Genomic DNA, 24,407 nt, shown 5'->3' with positions numbered 1-24,407 from the left:
GCACTTCGTCAATTTTTGTGACCACTGTACGTGGGATATGTGAAAATGGAACCCGATCTTGATGACAACTGCTAACTTCTCCTCTCTTTTACAGATCCAAAATGTCGAAGACCAAGGTTTCATCCAAGGCTGAGAAGCCCACCAAGACCGTGACCAAGGTCAAGGAGTCCAAGGCTTCCCCTGCCAAGGTCACCAAGAAGGTCGCCGCCAAGGACGAGAAGTCCAAGAAGAACAAGAAGAAGGAGCCTACCCCCAGCAGCTCCGAGTCCGAGTCTGAGTCTGAGAGCGAGGAGTCTTCCTCCAGCTCCAGCGAGTCCGAGGATGAGAAGCCTGCCAAGAAGGAGGCCAAGAAGGTTGTTGCCAAGAAGGAGGAGTCTTCCTCCGAGTCCTCCGACAGCGATGAGGAGATGAAGGATGGCTCTTCCAGCAGTGAGAGCGAGAGCGAGGATGAGAAGCCTGCTCCCAAGAAGGCTGAGAAGGTCGCTAAGAAGGCCGAGAAGAAGGTTGAGTCTTCCTCCGAGTCTGAGTCCTCCGACTCTGAGTCTGAGGAGGAGAAGCCCGCCAAGAAGGTCGCTGAGGAGGAGTCTGACTCCGACTCCAGCGACAGCGAGTCTGAGTCCGATGAGACTCCCGCCAAGAAGGTATGATACTTTTCCTGTCTGTTCTCACTTACAACTGCTAATATTTTGCATCTATAGGAGTCTTCCGACTCTGACTCTGACAGCTCTGACTCCGAGTCCGAGTCTGAGGCCAGCGAGGACACCGCCAAGGTTTCCAAGAAGCGCAAGGCTGATGACGAGGTCGAGGCCCCTGCTAAGAAGACCAAGACTGAGGTTCCCGAGGGTGCTTCCGCCAACCTGTTCGTCGGCAACCTGTCCTGGAACGTCGATGAGGAGTGGCTCCAGCGCGAGTTCTCCGAGTTCGGTGAGGTTTCTTGCCGTGTTGTCACTGACCGTGAGTCTGGCCGCTCCCGCGGATTCGGTTACGCCGAGTTCGCCAACATTGAGGATGCCGTCAAGGCCTTCGATGCTAAGAAGGGTATTGAGCTTGACGGCCGTACCATCAACCTCGACTACGCCACTGCCCGCCAGAACAACCAGGGTGGTGACCGTGTCCAGGCCCGTGCCAGTGCCTACGGTGACCAGACCAGCCCTGCCTCCGACACCCTGTTCGTTGGTAACCTGCCCTTCAGCGCTTCCGAGGATGCTCTGCGTGATGTCTTCGCCGCCCAGGGCAGCATCCTTGGCATCCGCCTGCCCACTGACCCCGAGTCCGGTCGCCCCAAGGGCTTCGGATACGTCCAGTACTCCTCCGTCGAGGAGGCCCAGAACGCTCACACCCAGCTGGCTGGTACCGAGATCGATGGCCGTACCCTCCGCCTCGACTTCAGCACTCCCCGCCCTGCTGGCGGTGACCGTGGTGGCTTCGGTGGCCGCGGTGGTGGTCGTGGTGGCCGTGGTGGTCCCCGCGGTGGCGGTGGCCGTGGCCGCGGTGGCTTCGGTGACCGTGGTGGCTTCGGCGGCCGTGGCGGTGGCCGTGGCGGCTTCGGTGGTGGCCTCAACAAGGCCAAGGGCAGCATCCCTGAGTTCAAGGGTACCAAGGTTACCTTCTAAGCATGTTCCTGATTTGCATTTTGCCATTTCTTGGTGTCAATAGGCCTCTGGGAGGCCCTGGATGTTCAAAAAGTTTGTATGATTCTATAGGGTTTTATTTCTTATGTAGTTCGTGATGAATTCACTGTAATTTGCTACTGTTAACATCCTCTCCAGTCATTCCGTAGTTTCTTGTTCCCTTGCATAGTGATGCCATTGTGATAGCAAGATACTCCAACCTATCCCCGCTTCCAACGTTTTGTCTGTTATTTGTCTCGTGAGCCCAAGCCTGAGCATCTTGGATCTTTAATCATTTCCTTTCTTCCCAGGTAATATCCATTGGATGAAAACTTGCATGTTTCGCTTGTCATTACATTCGTTCTCTTGGGGGGTTTGGCCACATATGGGCAAGCCCTGAAAACTTCCCATTAAATCGTATCACAAAGATGAAGCCGGTTGTCGATTCTCCCTCTACGGTCGCGCCCTGTCGTGGACAGCGGATCAAGCGTAAGTAGCCTGAGTATCCACCATCATTGAGCTGAGGATTACCAACTCTTCATCAACGGGACATTCTCCCTTGGGTGCGCTTATGATACATCGGCTTCTTCATCCTTGGAATATTGCACCCAAGATACGGGAGGACCTGGATTGAGTACTATCAGTGGCGCTAGCTTCTTCGACACCCACACCATGCCGGTGGTGGGAATGACTTCAGGATTCGATACAGCGACAGCTACTAGTTCGGGGATATCAACTTCCTCCAATTCTGTCAATGCAACTATCACGGTAATTGCTTCCGCGAGCATTCTCAAAATTTGGTGCCAATTTCAATATCTCTGCACGTTTAGGATCATACTGATCTCGTCGAATTACGAGGATTGGCACTCTCGTGACCCAACCGTTCCGTGTGATGTTGCAGGTACTGCCACCTGTCACCGCTCCTGTTCCCCATCTTTTCGTTCCAACGTGGTCTGCATCATAGCGTGGCTTTCTTTGAAATGCACTTTAATCCAAAGTATACTTATTCAACTAGATTTATTATTGCTATCTAACTCATCACTCTCCCCTACATATATCTACCCTTTTTCCCATAAAAATTTCACCACTCTATCTTCTTAAACTCCGCCCTTACTCTAATCGGTGGCTTCCGTCACGGGCTGCAGATCACCTGTTCAGTCGGCTGATCACCTCATCATCCTATCTTCAGCTCATATCCCCCTTTCTTTGTTCTCTATCCTGCTATTAAGTATAGCAGTCCTTTCTTGTTTCCTGCGTCGGATATTCTCTCTTTGGTTCCTTGAGGACTACCTGGAGGGTTGAAAGAAGAAAACAAAGCGGTTGGGCATCAGTGATGGGTTAGATCATCCATCCCCACACTGATAAGATCCTCATTGTTTGACCTTCCCCACGCTTGACCGCTCCTGACACCGGGTGGCCTGATCCATCTCCTTCTAAAATATCATTCAAAAGACCACTTTTCCCTGCTTTCTGCTTTCCTTTGACATCTCTGTGGCCATGCAGCCAAACCACTGCGACCCTCTGGGTCAGGTGCGCGAACCTAGAGCCGCAAGTCAACTGATGCGCGATGGCCAGCCGCGAGAACATGGTCAGCCCCGCCCGTCCGGTGCAGCACCCATGAGATCTGAAGGTATGTTAAGAGGCCCTTTTATAAGCTTTGCCCTGCACGATCTCTCCTGCCGATCGAGTTTAAACCATGTATATTCCGTTGCGCCCCATCATTCACCTACCATGTACTCACTGCGGTATTACATAGATTCATGGATCGATGTTTCATCCCAGCCATCATCTTCATCACTATCCTCGGCCGCCACAAACGAGGATATTATCACAACCGGTCTTCGGGTGGAACCCGAAGGGGCTGGCATGTATCAACACCGTCGTCGGCGACGGCGCATGCAGCATCTCGCAGCGGTAGCCACCGCTCATGTTGACTATTCATCGTGTGAGGCGAGCTTGGCAAGCAGCAGTCAAGAGGAATACGAGGAGAGTGAAAGTGATCCCGACCCAAACATGAGCAGCTCCAACGAGGAGATCCGTCGTCCAACTCTGCATGCTCCACGATCGGTGCCCTCGATCCAGTCCGACGCAGCTTCTAGTGATGATGAAGACGACACTTCTACTGCGTTAGGGATGGGAATTAGTCCATCGCCATTTGTCCCCCAACCGAACGTCTTTAGCCACCCACCACTCACCAGTGATCCCTCCTGGACTCGCCCAAGCGAGTCCCGCCGGTCTCAACCCAGTGTCTTATCTAACGCGAGTCACCGCACTGCTATTCGGCGAGAATCATATCCTTCTGGCCGGCAGTCTCGCCGATCTCCGCAGTCTCAGCACAGTCCCTATAACATGATATCACCTTCTCATCATGCGGATCATGATGCTGCCCTTCGAGCCAGTCTATCTACCCTTTTGTCATGTGCAGCTGCCGCTCGTGGTCTCCCCAAGCCAGAGAACCAACGGCCTCAAGCGTCCACTCCTTCTCGCCCTGTCCAACCATCCTCATTCCGACTTGTTGGCGAGTCTGTTGCCATGGGAGAAGACAGCGACGATGACCACGCTCCCTCACCACGATTTGCAGAGGCTAGTCCCTCGATTGAACCACTTCGTCGTGATCCTCGCTCCCCCATGCCACCATCTGCGCCATCTGGCAAGACCAAACGACGGTCCACCTCCCCCAAGGATCGGAGTTCCACGTCTAAGAAGAGCCGGCGTGCGAGCCTTACGGATTCGACTGCCCCTGTCAGCCCCACAGTTATGACCTGGGTTATCAGTGCTGGCGTGGTCGTCTTATTCTCGGCCATCAGCTTTTCTGCGGGCTATATGCTTGGCCGAGAGGTTGGCCGAACCGAGATGGGCATGATGGGGGATGGTAGTGTCCCCAGTGCTCGTTCCTCAGCGGCATGTGGCCAAGAGGCAGTTCGAGGTGGCCTTAGACGACTACGTTGGGGTACAGCAGCGGCTGGATCTGCGAGTCTGGCCTAAGAATGACTCGGTATTCCCATATCCGGAGAGGACGACATGCAATGCCTTGATATGAAGTACGACTTTGATGGAACACGACGGATCATGATGTGCGTTTTATTTTTCCTTTGATTTTTTTTTACCTCGGACCTGCTTAATACGCCCTTGACCTTCCTTCCCCTTGTCTTCAATTTTGATGGATAATTAATCGTCTGGCATCTTCCACTTAGTCCGAAAGACGGGGTATTTGACCATCGTTTAGCCACTGCCGACAAAAAGTGGGGAAGTGTCTGATATCGAGTGATTCATCACTCTGGAGTAATGGAGTTTAGGATTATATCCAATCTAAGGTTGGATGTCATGTGATTTTAACCTTGAATTTATACCCTTTTCACGTTCTATGATGAGCTTTAGAGGAGAGTGCATGTGTAGAATGAAATCCATGAGATGTTGTACCGTAGGTTTCTCAGAAGTCAAGGGGCATCCAGGTGAGACTGTGCTCTGATCAGACTGTAACTTTACAATTCCAATTTCTCAAAAATAAACATCCATCTTCGCCGTGACAAGATAATCCTCTTTCCATAAGGCTTTCCATAGGGTAGGATTCAGTATGCATCAATATCACACCATAGCACCTAATATAAAGATTAATTTAATTTAAATTCAAATCAAGAAGAAAAGAAAAGAAAAGATCTACACCCTCCAAACACCAAGAATAGCTGCCGATGTAACCGACAAACCCCCATGCACTGAAACCCACAGTGGACCCCAATGACGAAAAAGTAAGAAAGAGAGAAAAAAAAAAGGTACTCGCCGTCTCCGAATGCCGACCGCCCTACTCCACTTGAACGGTGCGCCACATGACTCGTGAATTCCCAGGATCCAGGTTCACAAGTGCCGCCAGGATCCGATTCCCGTTCCCGGGATGCAGGAATGCCTTAATTCTTTGTTTCTGAGAAGGTTTCTGCATTAGCATGGGTATACACTACACCCACGTTCTCCTACCATGCGACCACTGTAACCCATGATCCTCTCTTGAATCCTAGACTCTAGATTCTAGCCCAGATCGGGATCGAGTCGATCGATCTGTGCTGTGATCGTGATCTTCTCTACGTAGAGAATTGGAATCGGAACTGGAATTGCAATGGTGGTCAATAGTATGGCACATCATCCATGGTCATCTAGCAACTTGCATACGAAAGTCAAATCATTGCCGTGGAAATATGCTATCTCAGGCAATGAAATTATTCAATATCCACAGCGCTGCCCAAGTCGAAGTCCATGTTGCACCATCATCCCTTCCCTATCAGGGGTCATTGTTCATTATCTCAAATACATTATCTCTTTACCCATGAAACGAGGGGACGAGTTGCACTATTGATTTGCGCGGGTCGGGCCTCTGCACGGTGTGCGTGGTGAACGAGGCGGTTAGTAGGGGGGGTCAGTAATCCCCCATACATGCAGAATATGAATATGAGATAAGAAATATGAAATCATTTTCGATTATTGGATCCTTCGAACATTCATTACTTGCGAGTAAGGTTAAAAGTCCTGTTTCTGGCCTTTCTTTTCCCTGTTTCATCGGGGGAATGCAGAGTTAATTGGATTATGATTGGAATGGGGAAGCCAATTAGAAAAAAAGATGGGAAATCAGGATAAGAGCCTAATTCTAATTCTAATAGTTCCTGTGGGCTGGTATCATTGTGCATATACTAGCCACTCCATGACTTGGGTTTGGGTTTGGGGTGCGGGGACAAAGGTTGATCTTTTTCTGTTTGGGGCTTGGTCTAGTTTGATCTACGCAGGGGCCGCTGCGTGTCATAAGGTTTGAGGACGACATGTGAGGCACGTTTGAGTTGAGGGATTCCAGTTGGAGGTGTTTCCAGAGGTAGATCCATGGATTGGGCTAGAATTGGCTTCTCATCGGCTATGGAGTCTGGACTTTGGGGTGTAGCTTTTTGTGGAATGAGGCGGTGGGGAATGCTATGTTGGAGTATGTTGTATTTGTAGAAAATTCTAGTTATGTACATGGTATTGTTCTCTTGTGAGATTCACATTGGAAAATTGAAGATCCAGCCTTGTATCCGTAAACGCCTTGCTAACCCGTCGCTTGATGAATGAAAAATAAAGTGGATAGAAGCCCTAACAAAAGAAAGATGCTAGTCTGATCGAATGTCCTTCGCACAGAATAAAAGACGGTTGAAAGATATGGTCATGTAGGTCGAGATGTAAAAAAAAGATCAAGAGAGTGTCGTTGTAGTGCTGGTCGTGGCCTCGGATCGTCGACGATGTTTTAAGTCGTCCCGGTTGAGGAAGCGACGGAGCCTAGATACAAGGCGGCGACATGGTTGTTCTAGGTGATTGTTAGTATGGATGTACAAAGCAAAGAAAAGGGAGAGTACACATACCACTGCCTCGTCGTCTTAACGATGCGGTCTCATCTAAGGGCTGTGTAGGGTAGGCTGCAGCCCAGTACTCTGTGTGGCGGTAACCGGTGAAGGTGCAGCTATTGTGGTTGTACTGCGGCTGCATGGCTACAACATGCGGGTAAAGCGTTGCTAACGGGGAGAGCAGCTCATCCGGTGGTGGCGACACTGGTGAACGTCTGCTGTCGATGCTTTCGCACTTCTAAGAAAAATTAGCTGAAGCCTGACGTTATGTCCAAAGGTATCACGTACGTAGATATCATAGTTGGTTTTGTACATGATGAATGAGTGTGTGTGTATATGCGTATATAAGCGTGTGTGTAGAAGAATAGCGAAGGTGTTCAGACAAGGACGTCAAGGGATGAATCCAAGGGATTAAACGTGGTCGAATGTTAAATATGCACTTGAGATGTTGAGATGCAGGCAGGGCGCACATTTAAATTCAGAGCATCTCAGCGGGGATAAATTAACAGGGTTCAGACGTCAGACTGATTTACATCTACTAACTAGTTGCGAGATATGGCGGACCATAGTGGGATTAGGTAGAAGTAAACGGAGTCCGATCATTGGTTCGAATACGCTCAGGACCCCCATCATCGACGATTTTCCCGATCGGAGTGGCCGAGTCAGATGGATACGAACCTTTAAATTATTATTTATATTATATTTTATTGGATCATCCCTGTAAACGTAAACATGTAAACCACATTCCTCGCTGCCTGTCTCGCTACCTCGTTCTTTTCCCCCTTGCAGCTTCTCTGCCACGTTTTTATTTTTTCAGGAACCACGTCACACTTGAGATTAAATTATACAGATTAAATGTTATGGATCCGGCATTCAATTTCTAGAATGAAAATATTCAATCCTACTACGTAATAGAGAGTAGGGCAAGATTGGTCGATCAATGGGATTTTAGGTCGATCGGCCGAACACATCCGATTTGATTTCGGATCAAGATTACATGATTACATATCTTGATTAAACCTTGGAAGCTTTTCTGTAGGTTTTGCCTGCCAGGTGGGGGCATGAAGAATGTCACAATTAATCGTTGCGAAGACCGAGTTTTACTGTACGTTCTAGACTCTCCTCATGTACACGGTTCACATCGTTCACAGTGAATAAATGAGCTCCCAAAGGTAATGATCTCATATATGATCAAGTCTTCCAAATCATGTAATTAGTGGATTTAGTCAGACTATTGGGACACTAAACTGGGATCCGATCCGAGGGTGAAAGGAGGTCAAAGCGACAGTCTCTTTGTCGGACTCCACCTGGTGAACACACCGCCACACTTTTCCCCTTGCTCCACACTAGCCACGGACAAGACCGATGTGGCTAGTGATGTGGCTCAAGCTACAGATCTGTGGCTTGACTCAATTTGTCGTACTATAGCTTCTTGACTCCACTCCCGTCAACCCCGAACTAGTCCGCCCTTGATCTCCCAGATGTGATAGTTTGTGGCATCACACCGATGCTTGGCCTCGGCCTGCCCGCTGCGGGGATCTATAAGACCCATACTCCCTCCTACTTTACTTTTTTCCAGACCTGAATACTTCTATCCCTTAACCTGAAGACTTCTATTACATAACTTATTTTTAACTATTTCCCTCCCATACATGTCGAAAAACGATCATGTCACTCAGCATGCACGGTTCAGGAAGAGAGTGCTGGGAAAACTCTCCACACATGGATCTCTGCGATCCTTATTCTCGCGAGCGTCTCGCTCGAGGTGAGCGACTACTTTTCTTTTTGCTTTCCCCCTCTCCTCCTGTTTACCTTATTCTGAGACACCCTCCATTAGGATCTGTTGAGCGCGAGACTGAACGCACCTCCGATAGGCGCGCACCTTCCGAGGTTGTTAGCTACCCGGAAACTCAATCCATCGTATCTGATGGAGAGTTTGGCCGTGTGGACCCCACTGGCTGGTACCCGCACTACAAAAAATGCATGCAATATTTCCTCGGCAGTCAAAATACTCCCACGGTTCAATCCGTAGCAGCCTTTATCAATATTCGTCTACCATTCCAGCGCCCTTCAGAGGCGACTCTATCTACTCAGGAGTCTCCGTATATTTCCCTTCGACCTTATGTTCGGCGCTTGATTGTCACGGCGCAAGACTCCCCTGTTACGATGCAAGCATTCTTCGGTGATGACTGGGAGGCGGGAGTGGGTTGCATTTACAAGCAAGAGCGTATCAACTACCTTTTCACGGCTAAGAGTAGTGGATGGGCGGAAACCAAGACGGCTTACGATATGCTACCCGATGAGCAAACTCCCTTCTTGCGTCCACTGCGGGACCCTTCTGAGGAGGAAATTCGGGCAGCAGAGGCCCGGTGGAGTGAATGGCTGGCCATGGAAGATTGGATGGTGGGGGCCCGGAGCCCCTGGTGAAGGAAAGGGGGAGACCCCACACTTATGAGATATGACTACTTTGGGTTTCATCCACTCTTTTCCTTTGTTTGGCACAGGATAAAAGATGGGAAATTTGTTGAGGGTATAGTTCCAACTTCCGGCGTTGCAGACTTGCAAGTAGTCTAGGCGTTGACTATCATTTACATTCATTTTCACATACATCATCCAAGATAAACCCGTAGTACTGGATCATAGACAATTTAGTACCAAATGATCGCCTTTGAACCCGCGCGCCAATGCACAAGTGATCGTCAGGCGGATCCCCTGTCAGAATCAATAGTGCCGCACCGCCACAGGCACAGACCAGCGTGACAAATACTTGATATATTAACTATGGGTAATCATTTATCGGAATTAATCTAGAAGATTTCAAAAATTACCTACTTGGGTTTAGTTAAAGTCGTGATATGTTTTACTCCACTTGACCCGGTGACTCAGATCTTAACATGTCAATTCCATATTTCGCCCACTTCAATAGTTTCCCCAAGATTATTCCTGGGCTGAGCTGAAGGTTCCGATCGTCAGGGTCACGAAATACACACACAAGCCCAATTGTGATATATCAAGTTCTCCGTAACCAGGTTCTCGGGAATCATCGTCGCCCAAATCGAAATTTTAAAGAGCAAAAAAAACAACATGGCCCAACCCCATGACCCTGTTCACATTTACGAACACGATGACAAGGGAACAACCCTCCTTCCCCATCTAGCATCTCATTTACCGCTCTCATCGGCACTTCTGCGCCGTATTCAACATGGAATTGCCTACCCAGCACCCACTGCCAAGATCTTAGTCACATTCCCCCAATCAGCCTCCCCATCCCCTGACAGGCCATGGCTGGCTGCGCGAGTGGATCTCTTCCGGGGCCGCGAAACCCAGATCATCATCTACTCCAGCCTTGAAGCGGAGCACACATCAATCCAGCCGATCGGTTCAGCCCCAGCCCCCCCTGTCACCCCTAGTGACGGGTGTCCCTGTCCCAGTCCCGGCCCACCGGAGGCGGAAAGGGAAGCGGAAAACAATCACGCCAGTCCCGGTCCCAATTATGTAGTAGCCACTCTCCACACGGCCTCCCCTGCTTTTCTGGATCTGGCCCGTGCCCAACTATTGGCTCTGCTAGCCTATATCAAAGCAAATTTGTTACCAGAGTACCTTGCCTCCCTGCCAGCTGACTATGGACAGCCAGCTGCGACGCAGTCGCCGAATGGCGTTCCCTTGATTCCTGCGCCGGATCCGAAGGCTTTTCTTATTGGGACTTTGCATACGGGGTTGTTTACGTTGCTTTTGGAGTCGGGCGTTTTTCCGGTCCCTGATGCTGATGCCAGTCCGGTGCTCTTGCCTGGGTTGAAGGTACATCGGTATGATAATCCGCCGTATAACAAGTATTTCTTTTCGAGGGATGCGTTTACGGTGCGGGATGGGGCGGAGATCCCGTTGCCGGATGGATATCGGTATCATGATGGGAAGGGACGGGTAGGGGTTTTGGATGAGCATTTGGATCTTGTGCAGAGTCGGACTAGTATTCCTAGATCTAGGGCGCAACTGTCTACTATGCCTGGTGTGGCGATTTATTGTGATGAGTCTGCTGGGTCTGGTGAGGAAGATGAAATGCCTATTGCGTGGGCTTTTCTGGGTCTTGATGGGCCTTTGGCTACTTTGCATGTTGAGCCTGAGCATCGGGGGAAGGGTCTTGCGCTTTGCTTGTCGAAGGAGACTATGCGAAGGGGTATGGATCCTGATGGGGTGTTTGGGGCTGATAGGCTTGGATTCATGGATGAGAAGCTGCGACAGAAGACGACTGCTTGGGTGCATACTGAGGTTGCGCAGGCCAATAAGGCTAGTCGGAGGGTTATGGAGAAGGTTGGTGGTGAGGTTTTGACAATCGTGATGTGGGTGGTGATTGAGCTTTGTGATTGAAGATCACCTCACATGCAAGTTCAAACCTCGGAGTGTTGGAACTATGAATTCCTAGAGCGTAAATAGACATTATACATATTGCATATAAACACAGTTATGAATTGATTAGAGTTGATACATGTACAGGGATGAACTTGCAATACCCAAAGTGTGGCGGACCAATAGTTCAATGTTGCTTGGGTCTCGTCGTTCACATTGACCATCACGCGGAACATCCAAGCATCATGCACAGTTCAAAGCACCCAGGATTGGGTTGTTGCACCTACTTGAGGGAGGATTTAGATCGCATAACCTTATGCTAGTACCTCGAGCGTGCCCTATGTATTTCCATCGCCTTCAGACTGTCGGGTATCTAAGTAATCGACCTCGGGATAAGAGATATATATACTTCAATGTTGGGTTCGACTAGAATATCCCAATCGTTCGATTTGATCATTACCTAGGTACATTCCAAGCCTTGATCGCATATAGGCAAAGGTCACCTAATACAGTACGCATATAGTTGAAACCTGGGTATGACGGTCTGTCTCAAGATCTCCCGTTGATTCGTCCATTTGTTAGATAAGGATTTGAGAACATATTGAACCAAAGAAATCATCGTTTGTTGGAGTCAAAAATCAAATATGACAATGTATAAACTTCTATTACATATTTGATCCCTTCCAACCTAGTAGATAACATGCATTCTTCGTCAAATTATTGAAAATAACATTGAGCCTCTCGCTGTCTTGAGTCATAGTTGACTCAAGTACGTCGATCCCCCAAAGAGGCTTAGCGTTCCGATGATCGGGGTTGAACATAATTATCGGCCAACTCGCCCTTCCTCGTCTTCCTTCTCTCTAAACATCTCCAATTCCAGACCAATTGACCAATTTCCATATCGCCATAATGAGCAACAACAAGGCTGTCGCCGAGAACATGCTTTGGGGAGGTCGTTTCACCCGTAAGTTCCCTCTCAACCCCGCCAATTCCCCCACCTCCAATCTCGCATTGACTCACTCTAACAAAAAATGACCAGAGGGCCTCGACCCCCTTATGGTGAAGTACAACGAGTCTCTGCCCTATGACCGCATCATGTGGAAGCAGGATATCGCCGGCTCTATTGCCTTCGCCCGCGCCAATAAGAACAATGGCATCCTTACACCCCACGAGTTCGCCGAGATCGAGCGCGGCTTCAAGGTGATCGCGGAGGAGTGGCGCACAAACACCTTCGAGGCCAAGCCCAACGACGAGGATATTCACACTGCCAACGAGCGCCGTCTCGGTGAGATTATCGGCAAGGAGATTGGTGGCAAGCTGCACACTGGCCGCTCCCGCAATGAGCAGGTCGCTACCGATATGCGCTTGTGGCTGCGTGATGAGCTGCGTATCCTGGACCAACAGCTCTGTGATCTTGTCAAGGTCTCCATTGCCCGTGCCGAGAAGGAGATTGACTACATCATGCCTGGTTACACCCACCTGCAGAAGGCCCAGCCTGTCCGCTGGTCTCACTGGATGCTGTCGCACGCTACTGCGTTCGCCAGCGAGCTGCAGCGTCTGCGTGAGGTGATCCGTCGTGTTAACCGGAGTCCTCTGGGCTGTGGTGCTCTGGCGGGTAACCCCTTCAACATTGACCGTGAGGCTGTGGCCAAGGAGCTGGGCTTCGACGACCTGCTGTACAACTCGATGAACGCTGTTGGTGACCGTGACTTTGCTATGGAGACCATGCAGTGGGGTAGCTCTTTCATGCTCAAGATCTCCCGCTGGGCTGAAGATTTGATCATCTACAGCAGTCTGGAGTTCGGTTTCGTGCGCCTGTCCGATGCGTACTCCACTGGCTCTTCGCTGATGCCCCAGAAGAAGAACGCTGACAGCTTGGAGCTTCTCCGTGGAAAGTCTGGCCGTGCTTTCGGTCAGATGGCCGGTCTGATGATGACCATCAAGGGTCTGCCCACTACCTACAACAAGGATCTGCAGGAAAGCATCGAGCCTCTGCTTGACCACATCAAGACTGTCAGCGACAGCATCCTGATCGCAACTGGTGTGCTGTCCACCTTGACTGTCAACCCCGAGAAGATGATTGCTGCCTTGGCACCGGAGATGCTGGCCACCGAGATCGCTGACTACCTCGTCCGCAAGGGCGTTCCCTTCCGTGAGGGCCACCACATTTCCGGCCGCGTGGTCCAGCTTGCTGAGAGCACCAACGTTCCCATGGACACCCTCACCCTGGAACAGCTTCAGGGTCTGGATCCTCGCTTCGATGCGGATGTGCAGACTTGTCTCGACTATGAGCGTGCCGTCGAGCTGAAAGATGCCATTGGTGGCTGCAGCAAGCGGGCTGTTATTGAGCAGACTGCCGTGTTGAGAAAGTTGCTGTAGATCTACTTGAAATAGTAGTAGATGGAGTTATTCTGTGCAGCATATATCATGAAAAGTACCAGCGGTTGAGCTATTTTGGTTAGATTCAAAACAGATATAATTTTTTCGGTTCACATCACTTCTTCCACTTGCGTATACACTACTCCACGCTGGCTATAATGCACTTTCAAAAGGTAGATGTATACACTTACGTTTATAGTAAGCTATCTGGATAAGCTATAGGAATCATGATCTAGTCGGGTACTTGACTCGCAGCTATAGGTAAATTTCTGATCTGGTTAGACGTGTGCCTAAAGGATTGAGGGGGTACATGGAGCATTGTCTGGAATTCCCATCATAATGCACCACGTATTACATATTCAAAAAGGCTTGAAGCATAAATCAATTCTGACGCGCTGATGAACATGAGGTTTCTAAAACGATGTCACGAGCAAAGGAAAAATTAGCGGAAGAAAAAACAGAGAAATCAACCGAGTCTCCTGACCCCCAACCCCATTGTCACAGCTGGCGTCTTCCTCTCCCCATTCACCTCAAACTCCGCTTCTCCAGCAATATAGGCAGGCGGGACCTCACTCGTAGTCGGCGAAAGAGGACCAGAATCCATAAAAGCTCCATCCACAACCTTATTCCCAACAGACAGAGGTGGAGAAACAGGCGAAGAAACAGAATGGGAAACAGGAGGCGACACAGGAGGAGAAACAAGAGATGATGCACCAGATTCACCACGAGAATCCGTAATCGAATTCCCAAAGTCCATAAAACTCATGAAATGTTGCGAATGCCACGAGTTCTCTTTTCCCTTATCCGCTTCCTCACGGTTTCCATGATCATTCTTGTTCCAATCCCTAATAGAAACCTCGCCATCTTCGCGAGGATCCCCAGAATACCGATCCAGATTCGCACCCATAACGACTCCCTCTTCGGTAACTAGTCGTCGTGCCGTGTTGCGCGCCATTAATTTGGGACTCATTCTGCTAGGTGGGGAAGAACCTGATGTAGAATCTCCGGACCCGGAGCTGGATTTTGGGCTTTCATGTGTATTTCTCGGCGAAGATGATACCGAGGCGGCCAGGGAATCCTTAAGAGGGCTTGAGGGCCCAGATACGGTTCGTTGGTAGAGCAAGATACCTCGTCGTTGATCCAGGGGCTGATTGATAAGATCTCTTGATGAGTCGGAAGGGAGCTCGGCTCTCATGCGCTGGAACGTTGAATCTGGGAGCTCAGGCGTGTAGCCTGGTCGGTTGGGGATGGAAGCGAGGAGCTCAGTTGAGGGGATGTTGGGAGTGACAATGGTCATTGGTTTGGCGTGTCCATTGACTAGACTGAGGCTTGTTGTTGATTTATCAGGGTGACATGTTAGGGTGGACATCATTGTATCGTTGTTGGAGTCTACGAACGAGGGCTCGAGGTGTGGGTAGAGAGAGCCTGGAAGAAGATTAATGCATTTTTTTGTTATTTAGGTGTGGGATTTGGGACTCACGGTTGCCATTGACTTTATTTAGCCGTTTCATGTACAAAGTTGGGCTGCCGGGGCCGCTGGGATGTGACGGTTGGCCAAATGGACCAGGGTCGATGGTGCGGCATTGGGCTGCTTTCATGCGGCTTCTGCGCCTCCAGAGGAAGAGGAGGAGTACCGCAATAAGCAAGGCTAATATGCCTCCGACGACTCCGCCATTTATGGCGCCGTGGTTGTTGGAGATGGATGTTGAGGGTGAAGTTGACGAGCTTGTAGATGTCGCAGATGTGATAGAAGTTGAACTCGAGCTAGTACCTCCGATGATCGAAGTGGAAGACGGGGATACTTGAGCTACCAAAGTCGTGCTTGTAGTGCTGGAGCTTGAGCTTGAGCTTGTTGAGGTTGACGATGGACTGGAAGTGCTCGAGGACTTGGTAGTTGTGGTCGTCGTAGACGAGGTGGAATCATCGTCTGGGCATACACCCGATGTACACGGATTGCTTGAACAACAACCTTTGTAGTCGCCAGCGGTGCAAACATACCACAGTTTATCGCCAGTACATGTTGTGTCTGCCCGTGGAAACAAGTGATCCATCAAATCCATGGTGAAGCGCGGTAACGAGTAACAAGCAGGAAACGAAGCGGGTAAACAGTAGGGAAGGGAAAGGAATCAAGATAAGGTAAGAGGGAATCATACACTGCAGGGATTGTTATTTCGCATTTGGCTCGAACTTCCACAAAGTGGCTTTGAAGGTGGCGGAAGACTGGGTTGTTTCTTTGTTTTCCAAATTCGAAGCGATGCCTACACCTAATTTGAAGAACCCCAAGGACGCACTACGGATCAACCTGAACAAATGGACCCGAAGAGAATCATATCTTGATGGTAAATACTTGACTCGGAAATTCAACTGATACCCAAGCAGAACCACTACCAATAGTAGGTAGGGTGAACAAAATGGATCTCTTCCACCGTAAGGCCAAGACCAAGACCAAAAACTAACTGAACACCGAGGACAATTTCAGGAGTAACATGAACATGTATGAACATGAACGGGAACAAAGAACAGAACAAGAACAAAAGACACTAAAAAAAGATTTATATTTGGGAAGTTTTCCGTCAGACTTTGAGATTGCGATGTAAAATACGAAGAGCTAATCCAAAGCCCTAGGACGAACCCGGAATTCAGATTTCACGTCCCATATTTTGACGTTATTCATGAAAGGTTATTCGCGGTAAATATCATCACTCGGAAAGGAACACGACCAGTCTTTGTTACCACACAGACCATCCCTCGTTCACTAACTCCCCCATGTAGCCCCATCGTATGATCAACTGGCAAACGAGAAAGTGAAGTTGGGAATCCACAAAAGGAACAAGCGGTTGGGAAACATACCAAGCAGAGAGACCAAGAGTGGGAAAATGCGGAGACTGGAGGTGTGAAGAAGGAAGAAGACAAAGAGAGGAAGATGAACGCTTTTATAGTGAGGGACGACTTATGCCTATCTGGTTCGTCGGAATCAAACAGCAAACGGCAAACAGCAAACGGCAAACAGCAAACGGCAAACAGCAAACAGCAAACAAAACAGCAGACAGTAGTCACATTCACTTCAAGGACAAACATTCAAGTTCATGTACTAATGTTTGTATGCCTGTTTCCATGACGGCGAGCATCAAGTGGAAATCTCGTCTGTTACGACACTGAGCTTACACGGAGGAAAAGAGTCTACATTACATATGGAGCAAAGATAGAGAACCGATTAAAAGGAAATTCCAGTGTATCAGACAAACTGAGGAAAAGCACTCAGTACACCAACTCTCTTCGCCTGTAAGTTAAAAGAAAATAGGAAATATGGCTATACAGGATGGTAAAATAACAAAACAAGAAACATGCTCTTTTCGTGGATTCCTCCGTCGATACCACACTAGTCACCTTGGAACCAAATAATCCCAGGATGTGGTATCTTTCAACTCCTCCCAGAGATAAGGTGTTTAGTAAGTACGCTTGAAGGGGGGAACAGGCTTGCACTCGGCCGCATCCAGAGTGTTGGCCTCAACGGCACGGTAGCCCAGCTCGACCTTGCCGTGGGCCTCCTTCTGCCAGGTGAGGGAGTGCTTCATCCAGTTGACATCGTCACGCTCGGGGTAGTCCTCACGGGCGTGAGCACCACGAGACTCCTTGCGGTTGGCGGCGGCAGTGGCGGTTTGGGTACTATTAAGAAGGTTAGTTTTTTACTACATGGTGGAAAATCGGGAAAGGGATACATACGCGCAAGTCAACAGGTTGCGGAGCTCAAGGGTCTCAACAAGATCCGAGTTCCAGATCATGCTGCGGTCCTTGGTACCGACCTGGTTGTACCAGGTGTCGATCTCGGTGACCTTCTGGACACCCTCATCCAGGGACTCCTGGGTACGGAACACACTGACATCAGTCTGCATGGCTCTCTGCATGGCGTTGCGGACCTCGAAGGTGGACTTGGGACCATCGGCGTTGCGAGCGAAGTCAAGGTCCTGGATGGACTGAGCACCGGCGTCGGAAGCCAGGGGCTTGTGGGGCTTGCCAGGGGAGGCAGTGTCACGGACACGGTGGGACACGGCACGACCGAAGACGATCAGATCGAGCAGGGAGTTGGCACCCAGACGGTTGGCACCGTGGACGGACACACAGGCGGCCTCACCACAGGCGTACAGACCAGGAACGACCTTGTCGTTACCGTTCGCATCAACGTCAATGACCTCACCGGTGTACTTGGTGGGGATACCACCCATGTTGTAGTGGACAGTGGGCAGGACGGGGATGGGCTGCTTGGTGACATCGACACCAGCGAAGATGGAAGCAGTCTCGGAAATACCGGGCAGACGCTCGTGCAGCAGCTCAGCGGGCAAGTGGCTCAGCTGGAGGTAGATGTGGTCCTTGTCGGGACCGACACCACGGCCCTCACGGATCTCCAGGGTCATGGAACGGGAGACAACGTCACGGGAAGCCAGATCCTTGGCGGTAGGAGCGTAACGCTCCATGAAACGCTCACCCTCGGAGTTGAGCAGGTAACCACCCTCACCACGCGAACCCTCAGTGATCAGACATCCGGCACCGTAGATACCAGTGGGGTGGAACTGGACGAACTCCAGATCCTGGTTGGGGAGACCAGCACGGGCAACCATGGCCATACCGTCACCAGTGCAAGTGTGAGCGGAAGTGCAAGAGAAGTAGGCACGTCCGTATCCACCAGTGGCCAGAACGGTGTGGTGAGCCTTGAAACGGTGGATGGTACCGTCCTCCTGGTTGTAAGCGATGATACCACGGCACTCACCGTTCTCCATCAGGAGATCGAGGGCGAAGTACTCGATGAAGTAGTTGGTGTTGTGGCGCAGAGACTGGCCGTAGAGAGTGTGCAGCAGAGCGTGACCGGTACGGTCAGCGGCGGCGGCGCAACGGTAAGCCTGACCACCCTTGCCGAAATCTCTGGACTGACCACCGAAAGCACGCTGGTAAATGCGACCATCCTCGGTACGGGAGAAGGGGCAACCGTATCCCTCCAGCTCGCGGACGGAGGCGGGAGCCTCACGGGTCATGTAGTGAATCGCATCCTGGTCACCAAGCCAATCGGAACCCTTAACGGTGTCGTACATGTGCCATCTCCAGTCATCCTCGTGCATGCTGTAGTTCAATTAGTTGCCGATCCGGGGTAAAATCCTCGTCTAAGCGAAGCTTTGGGGGAGAAACCTACTTTCCAAGGGCAGCGTTAATACCACCCTGGGCAGCAACAGTGTGAGAGCGAGTAGGGAAAAGCTTAGAAACACAGGCAGTGTTGAAACCAGCTTCGGCCAGACCGAAGGCAGCACGGAGACCGGCACCACCGGCACCAACGACAACGGCATCGTACTCGTGGTCCTGCAACAGTCAGAATCTCATCTCTTAGATCAATTGACCTTCTGCGGCGGTATCGGCTTACAATGACGGGGTACTTCTGAGAGATGTAGCCTTCGGCAGCCTTGGCGCGCAGCGCCTGGGGGGCCCAGATCATGGCTGTCGATGCGGTTAGTGATTAGGACGTGACGTGATCGAATTGAAGGGTTCTCAATGCATACAAGCAGGCCGCGATGAGGAGAAAAGGCGTCTCTGGTTCCGCAAGACACGGGAAACCTGCAGTTCGTAAACAACTCGGTCAGTTCATCCATCGCACCCGGGCCGAAAATCATCATCGCAAGTCGGCTACTAACCTTGGAGGCGGGAGCCAAGCTCCGCAAGCTTATAGAGCTCATGATGACGGGTCTGAAGAGAAGAAACTCCCTAAACACCCGAAAGAAGAGTATACACCGGTATCACGGTGGAGATTGATATTGGTAGAGGGAGAGGTGGAAGAACTTCCTTACGAGAACAGGGCAACTTCGGCGATGGAATTCGGCTTGCGGATGGCAGTTGGTGCTGACATAATCTCCAGCTTTTTACAATTGAACGCGCTGTGATTGGCTGAATCGGGTCCTGCTCATTTTCGTGCGCCGTCACTTGCCTCGGGCTGCCGGGTGACACGTGACCTCGTTTTCGTAGATCCAGCTTTATGATCATGAACTATCAGGACTATTCTATGTAAAAGTAGGCTAATGGGGATGTTGATGATAGATCGATCATGTTACACCTGATCCATTCGATTTAGGCACTTTTCATTTGCCTTCTACATGCTGAGCACTATCATTCTTGCTACAATCCATTAGCCGATGTGTCTTCTCATCCCTTTCCCCGGATATACGATCTTCCCACAATAACGGGATCTGGTTTCTCCGGCACCGAGATATCGGCATTCATCACGCTTATGTATGGCGATCGGGTGGATCTGGATGTACGAGGCTAAACAAACTACTAGTGTATGCTGTAGCTGTTTACGGAAAAATAATAAGTATGGAAGATTATAGATTCGTTCACACGGTCAAGGGTAAATGCCCCAAACCAACATGCAAAAAGAAAACTGGAGTGATCGTACAAGCCTATGCACCATGCCCATGCCAGAACAAGCCCAGTGATCTAGTTGTACTGCATGTATGTGGCAGTCGAGTTGAACTTCAGGTTGCCCTTGATCACCTTCTCTACCGATGCCAAGAAATCCTTTTCGGTCGCAACCTTCCGTCGGGCACGGATGGCAAACATACCAGCCTCGGTCGCAACACTGCGCAGCTCCGCACCAGTTGCGTTAGGGCATAGTCGTGAAATCAGCTCCCATCGAATGTCCCGCTCGACAGACATGCTCTTGGCGTGAATACGCAGAATGTTGGCACGGCCCTCAACGTCAGGGAGAGAGAACTCGATCTTTCGATCAATACGACCAGGACGCATCAGCGCCGGGTCCAGTGTAGATGGTCGGTTAGTGGCAAACATGACCTTGATGTTACCACGGGCGTCGAAACCATCCAGCTGGGTAATAAGTTCCAGCATGGTTCGCTGGACTTCGTTATCACCACCGGCACCGTCATCGAAACGAGCTCCACCGACGGCGTCAATTTCGTCGAAGAAAATGATACAGGCCTTCTTTGTTCGAGCCATCTCAAAGAGCTCACGGACCATGCGAGCACCCTCACCAACGTACTTCTGTACCAACTCACTTCCGATGACACGGATGAATGTAGCATCGGTTCGATTGGCTACAGCACGAGCGCAAAGAGTCTTACCGGTACCGGGAGGACCGTAAAGCAAAGCACCCTTGGGCGGGTCAATACCCAAGTTCACGAACCGCTCTGGTGATAGCAACGGCATCTCTACGACCTCTCGTAGCTTCTCAATTTGTTCTTTGCAGCCACCCACGTCGCCATAGGTCACGTCGGGCTTATCTTCGACAGTCATCATTGTCACTGTGGGGTCGATCTTGGGCGGGAGCGGCAGCATAATCTGGTACTTATTCCGGTCGACACTAAACTCATCAGCACTTCCGTAGCATTGTACCCAGGTGGAGATGAACATACCCGACTCGCATACCCTCCTCAATATCTGTCGGACTCACGCGCTCTCCTAGGTTGACCACAAACTTGGCAATCTGTTTGACGTTGATGACATATTTGCTCTTGTCCGAGTCCTTTTCATCCTGGATAATCTTTGTGCACCGGGCCACTTGCAGCGGTTGCTCCTCGGCCATCCGTTGTCGATCGGCAGCAACATCCCAAAGGTGTGGCGGGGCGAGACCGGTGTCGGATTCCTGGAGCGTGTATGAGCTTCGGTCGGTTCAAGGGATCGAGATAGCTGGATAAATAATCACCTTCACACCAATCTTTTCGTTCACGCTTGCTTGCTTATCCTTGATATCCTTCTCGAGCTTCTGAAGCGCCTTTGCGTAGGGCGCCGCGCCGTAAGTCTTGAGTACTGCGATGTCACTGGGGGCAAGAAGTTAGCGATCCATCACTGGGCATGACTTGACAGCAATCTTTGTGATCCCAAACAACCATAAGCACTTACTCATCTGTGAGAGGTGTGATCTTCTTCTCTGGCTCTTCGTCATCTGCGAAGTTCTTCTGGTACTTCTCCCAGTTCTGTCCCGTGGCGCTAGGCATACTGAGAGGTGTTGACAGCCTCGGGCTGAGAACCTAGGATCGAGACAAAAGACGGGAGATAGCTAGAGAAAGCAAGTGAGGCAAGAGGAAAAGTCGAATGATGCTGAATCGGCAGAAATTTGGAGGTGGATGGTATAAAGGAATAGGATGGTGATGGTGATGTAGCAGAGCTGCGGTGGCCGAGCTCAACTCACTAATCAGTGCCAAGCTTCATCACCGCCCCAGAACCTCGCAGAATTTCTGTGTGTTCACTCCACCACCGCAATTCGACTTCCCCTGTTTATTGTTTTTACATAGGTTGCTTTTTGATATCAACCTTCAAGATGGCGACCGCATTGGTTCCTGGAAATGGTGCCAACAGCTCCTTTAAGGTGCGACCTGCGAAACTCTTGTGTGTGGACTAAATTCTGATGGCGAGCAGGACAAGGAGAAGCCTATGGCCGTGCGGACCTCCAACATTATGGCAGCTCGGGGTATGTCATTCAGTCCTTTCATTCAACATCTATCATACTAATACTTTGTTTCTAGCCGTCGCCGATGCTATTCGAACAGTATGCATATTCAAAACACGATTTACGGAGATGAGGGGCTAACGAGGTGACAGTCATTGGGACCCAGGGGTATGGATAAGATGGTAGGTCCACCATAATTGCTCCCAGTTGGCATGATACTAATGAATGTATAGATCCAAACACCCAAGGGAAACACTATTATCGTATGCCAGCCGCCCAATTCCTTTCCGTGACCTCCCCGACTAACCCCCGCAGACCAACGATGGAAACACCATGTTGAAGGATATGAGCGTGATGCACCCCGCTGCCCGTATGCTGGTCGATCTCAGTGCTGCACAGGATGTTGAGGCTGGTGATGGAACAACCTCGGTTGTTGTCATTGCTGGCAGTCTGCTCGGCGCTGCTGAGCGTTTGCTATCCAAGGGCATCCACCCCACCGTCATTTCCGAGTCATTCCAGCGTGCTGCCAATGCTGCCGTCGAGATCCTCACCAACATGTCCCGCCCTATCAACCTGTCCGATCGCGCTACCCTCCTCCAAGCTGCCTCAACCTCCCTCTCCTCGAAGATTGTCTCCCAGCACTCCGGTTTGCTGGGTCCCATGGCCGTTGACTCCGTGTTGAAGGTTGTAGACCAGAAGACCGCTGAGAACGTTGACTTGCGAAACATCCGTATTGTGAAGAAGGTCGGCGGTACTATTGAAGACAGTGAGATGATTGATGGTTTGGTGTTGAATCAGCCCGTCATCAAGAGCAGTGGTGGTCCGACAAGAATTGAGAAGGCCCGGATAGGTCTCATTCAATTCCAACTGAGCCCGCCCAAGCCTGACGTACGCCTCTCGACCCTGAAATTTGGCATGAAATCGATGCTGACTACTTTCTAGATGGAGAACCAGATCGTTGTGAACGACTACCGCCAGATGGACAAGATTCTGAAGGAGGAGCGCCAGTACCTGCTCAACATGGTTAAGAAGATTCAAAAGACCAAGTGTAACGTGCTTTTGATTCAGAAGTCTATTCTGCGTGACGCCGTCAACGACCTTTCCCTGCACTTCCTGTCTCGTCTGAAGATTCTCGCCATCAAGGATATCGAGCGTGATGAGGTTGAGTTCTTGTGCAAGTCCCTTGGCTGCAAGCCCGTTGCCAACGTCGACTCTTTCACTGAGGACAAGCTTGGTACTGCCGACCTTGTCGAGGAGGTCCAGGCTTCGGGTGCCCGTTACGTCAAGATCACCGGCATCAAGTCCCCCACCACCACCCCCACCAACCAAACTGTGTCGATTGTCGCCCGCGGCGCCAACCACCTGATTCTGGACGAGGCCGAGCGATCCCTGCACGATGCTCTTTGTGTCATCCGCTGTCTCGTCAAGAAGCGTGCCTTAATTGCCGGTGGTGGTGCTCCTGAGGTCGAGGTGGCCCACACTCTTGCCATGCGGGCTCGTGAGCTCACGGGTACCGAGTCTATCTGCTGGAAGGCCTTTGCCGATGCCATGGAGGTTATTCCTACCACTCTTGCCGAGAACGCTGGTTTGAACTCGATTAAGGTCGTCACTGAATTGCGTCATCGCCACGCCCAGGGCCAGCACAACGCTGGTGTCAGCATTCGCAGTGGAGGTGTCAAGGATGATATCACCGAGGAGAACATCCTGCAGCCTCTGCTAGTCAGCACCAGCGCCATTGAGTTGGCTGCTGAGACCGTGAAGATGATCATGAGAATTGATGACATTGCTCTGTCGCGGTAAAACTTTCACACGGCACAGGGTTGTATGATGAAATGCAATGTGATTGCAACGAGTAATTACCAACAAAAAAATATCCATTTTGATAGAAGACTTCTAGATCTGACCTCTAAATTAAATTTGCACGGATGAGCCACCAGGTATCTCGTACGTAGATAGACACCGGATCTCACCATAGAGACCCCGCGCATGGGAATCAAGATACGACAGCGCATACGGCTTCGCCTCCGAGTCTGCATGCATGCGAGGCTGGATTTTATCGTGGCAAACGTGAAAATACGCCCTATTAGAATGTCCTCCAATGTTTGGCGCTAGTGACTAGAGAACAACGGATAGAATCAGGCTCCAGCTACCTAAAAGGTATCTGGAATAGAGACCCAATACATGATTTCATTGGCTATGAATTGCGCATGATAAGGTAGATACGGCTCATTGGCATGCCCTACTACGGACGATGAGTTCAATACAATCTACCCCTGCCAG

The 24,407-nt window shown here is 50.4% G+C and overlaps 10 protein-coding genes across 10 annotated transcripts; 6 read left to right on the top strand and 4 right to left on the bottom strand.

Annotated features, from left to right (window-relative positions):
* Positions 1 to 101: 101 nt before the first annotated feature.
* Positions 102 to 1,613, top strand: N7520_002730 (putative nucleolin protein Nsr1; the record flags this gene model as incomplete). Its single annotated transcript, XM_057136665.1, has 2 exons — positions 102 to 641; positions 699 to 1,613. 2 exons carry the CDS (start codon positions 102 to 104, stop codon positions 1,611 to 1,613), a joined length of 1,455 nt encoding a protein of 484 aa, XP_056999351.1.
* Positions 1,614 to 3,107: 1,494 nt separating this feature from the next.
* Positions 3,108 to 4,595, top strand: N7520_002729 (uncharacterized protein; the record flags this gene model as incomplete). The annotated part of the gene is made up of 2 exons (XM_057136664.1): positions 3,108 to 3,240; positions 3,367 to 4,595. 2 exons carry the CDS (start codon positions 3,108 to 3,110, stop codon positions 4,593 to 4,595), a joined length of 1,362 nt encoding a protein of 453 aa, XP_056999350.1.
* A 2,219-nt stretch (positions 4,596 to 6,814) lies between these two features.
* N7520_002728 (uncharacterized protein) lies at positions 6,815 to 7,279 on the bottom strand (the record flags this gene model as incomplete). The annotated part of the gene is made up of 3 exons (XM_057136663.1): positions 6,815 to 6,927; positions 6,983 to 7,202; positions 7,253 to 7,279. The coding sequence occupies 3 exons, from the start codon at positions 7,277 to 7,279 to the stop codon at positions 6,815 to 6,817; spliced, it is 360 nt and encodes a 119-aa protein (XP_056999349.1).
* Positions 7,280 to 8,632: 1,353 nt separating this feature from the next.
* Positions 8,633 to 9,391, top strand: N7520_002727 (uncharacterized protein; the record flags this gene model as incomplete). The annotated part of the gene is made up of 1 exon (XM_057136662.1): positions 8,633 to 9,391. One exon carries the CDS (start codon positions 8,633 to 8,635, stop codon positions 9,389 to 9,391), a length of 759 nt encoding a protein of 252 aa, XP_056999348.1.
* Positions 9,392 to 10,048: 657 nt separating this feature from the next.
* On the top strand, positions 10,049 to 11,329 carry N7520_002726 (uncharacterized protein; the record flags this gene model as incomplete). Its single annotated transcript, XM_057136661.1, has 1 exon — positions 10,049 to 11,329. The coding sequence occupies one exon, from the start codon at positions 10,049 to 10,051 to the stop codon at positions 11,327 to 11,329; it is 1,281 nt and encodes a 426-aa protein (XP_056999347.1).
* An 888-nt stretch (positions 11,330 to 12,217) lies between these two features.
* Positions 12,218 to 13,687, top strand: N7520_002725 (argininosuccinate lyase ARG4; the record flags this gene model as incomplete). Its single annotated transcript, XM_057136660.1, has 2 exons — positions 12,218 to 12,272; positions 12,348 to 13,687. 2 exons carry the CDS (start codon positions 12,218 to 12,220, stop codon positions 13,685 to 13,687), a joined length of 1,395 nt encoding a protein of 464 aa, XP_056999346.1.
* Positions 13,688 to 14,153: 466 nt separating this feature from the next.
* N7520_002724 (uncharacterized protein) lies at positions 14,154 to 15,747 on the bottom strand (the record flags this gene model as incomplete). The annotated part of the gene is made up of 2 exons (XM_057136659.1): positions 14,154 to 15,112; positions 15,168 to 15,747. The coding sequence occupies 2 exons, from the start codon at positions 15,745 to 15,747 to the stop codon at positions 14,154 to 14,156; spliced, it is 1,539 nt and encodes a 512-aa protein (XP_056999345.1).
* Positions 15,748 to 17,133: 1,386 nt separating this feature from the next.
* N7520_002723 (uncharacterized protein) lies at positions 17,134 to 19,404 on the bottom strand (the record flags this gene model as incomplete). The annotated part of the gene is made up of 6 exons (XM_057136658.1): positions 17,134 to 17,353; positions 17,411 to 18,799; positions 18,870 to 19,033; positions 19,095 to 19,168; positions 19,231 to 19,285; positions 19,363 to 19,404. The coding sequence occupies 6 exons, from the start codon at positions 19,402 to 19,404 to the stop codon at positions 17,134 to 17,136; spliced, it is 1,944 nt and encodes a 647-aa protein (XP_056999344.1).
* A 757-nt stretch (positions 19,405 to 20,161) lies between these two features.
* rpt1 (proteasome regulatory particle base subunit RPT1) lies at positions 20,162 to 21,675 on the bottom strand (the record flags this gene model as incomplete). Its single annotated transcript, XM_057136657.1, has 4 exons — positions 20,162 to 21,041; positions 21,094 to 21,323; positions 21,384 to 21,498; positions 21,581 to 21,675. The coding sequence occupies 4 exons, from the start codon at positions 21,673 to 21,675 to the stop codon at positions 20,162 to 20,164; spliced, it is 1,320 nt and encodes a 439-aa protein (XP_056999343.1).
* Positions 21,676 to 21,998: 323 nt separating this feature from the next.
* N7520_002721 (chaperonin-containing T-complex subunit CCT4) lies at positions 21,999 to 23,927 on the top strand (the record flags this gene model as incomplete). The annotated part of the gene is made up of 7 exons (XM_057136656.1): positions 21,999 to 22,046; positions 22,097 to 22,148; positions 22,204 to 22,226; positions 22,280 to 22,309; positions 22,361 to 22,390; positions 22,443 to 23,015; positions 23,070 to 23,927. 7 exons carry the CDS (start codon positions 21,999 to 22,001, stop codon positions 23,925 to 23,927), a joined length of 1,614 nt encoding a protein of 537 aa, XP_056999342.1.
* Positions 23,928 to 24,407: the final 480 nt, after the last annotated feature.

The sequence above is a fragment of the Penicillium odoratum genome (assembly GCF_028828045.1).
Source record: "Penicillium odoratum strain IBT 22623 chromosome Unknown utg000002l_segment0_segment0, whole genome shotgun sequence".
NCBI classification, from domain to species: domain Eukaryota; kingdom Fungi; phylum Ascomycota; class Eurotiomycetes; order Eurotiales; family Aspergillaceae; genus Penicillium; species Penicillium odoratum.
Note: the sequence above shows the minus strand (reverse complement) of the source record. Positions and strands in the feature narration are given on the sequence as shown.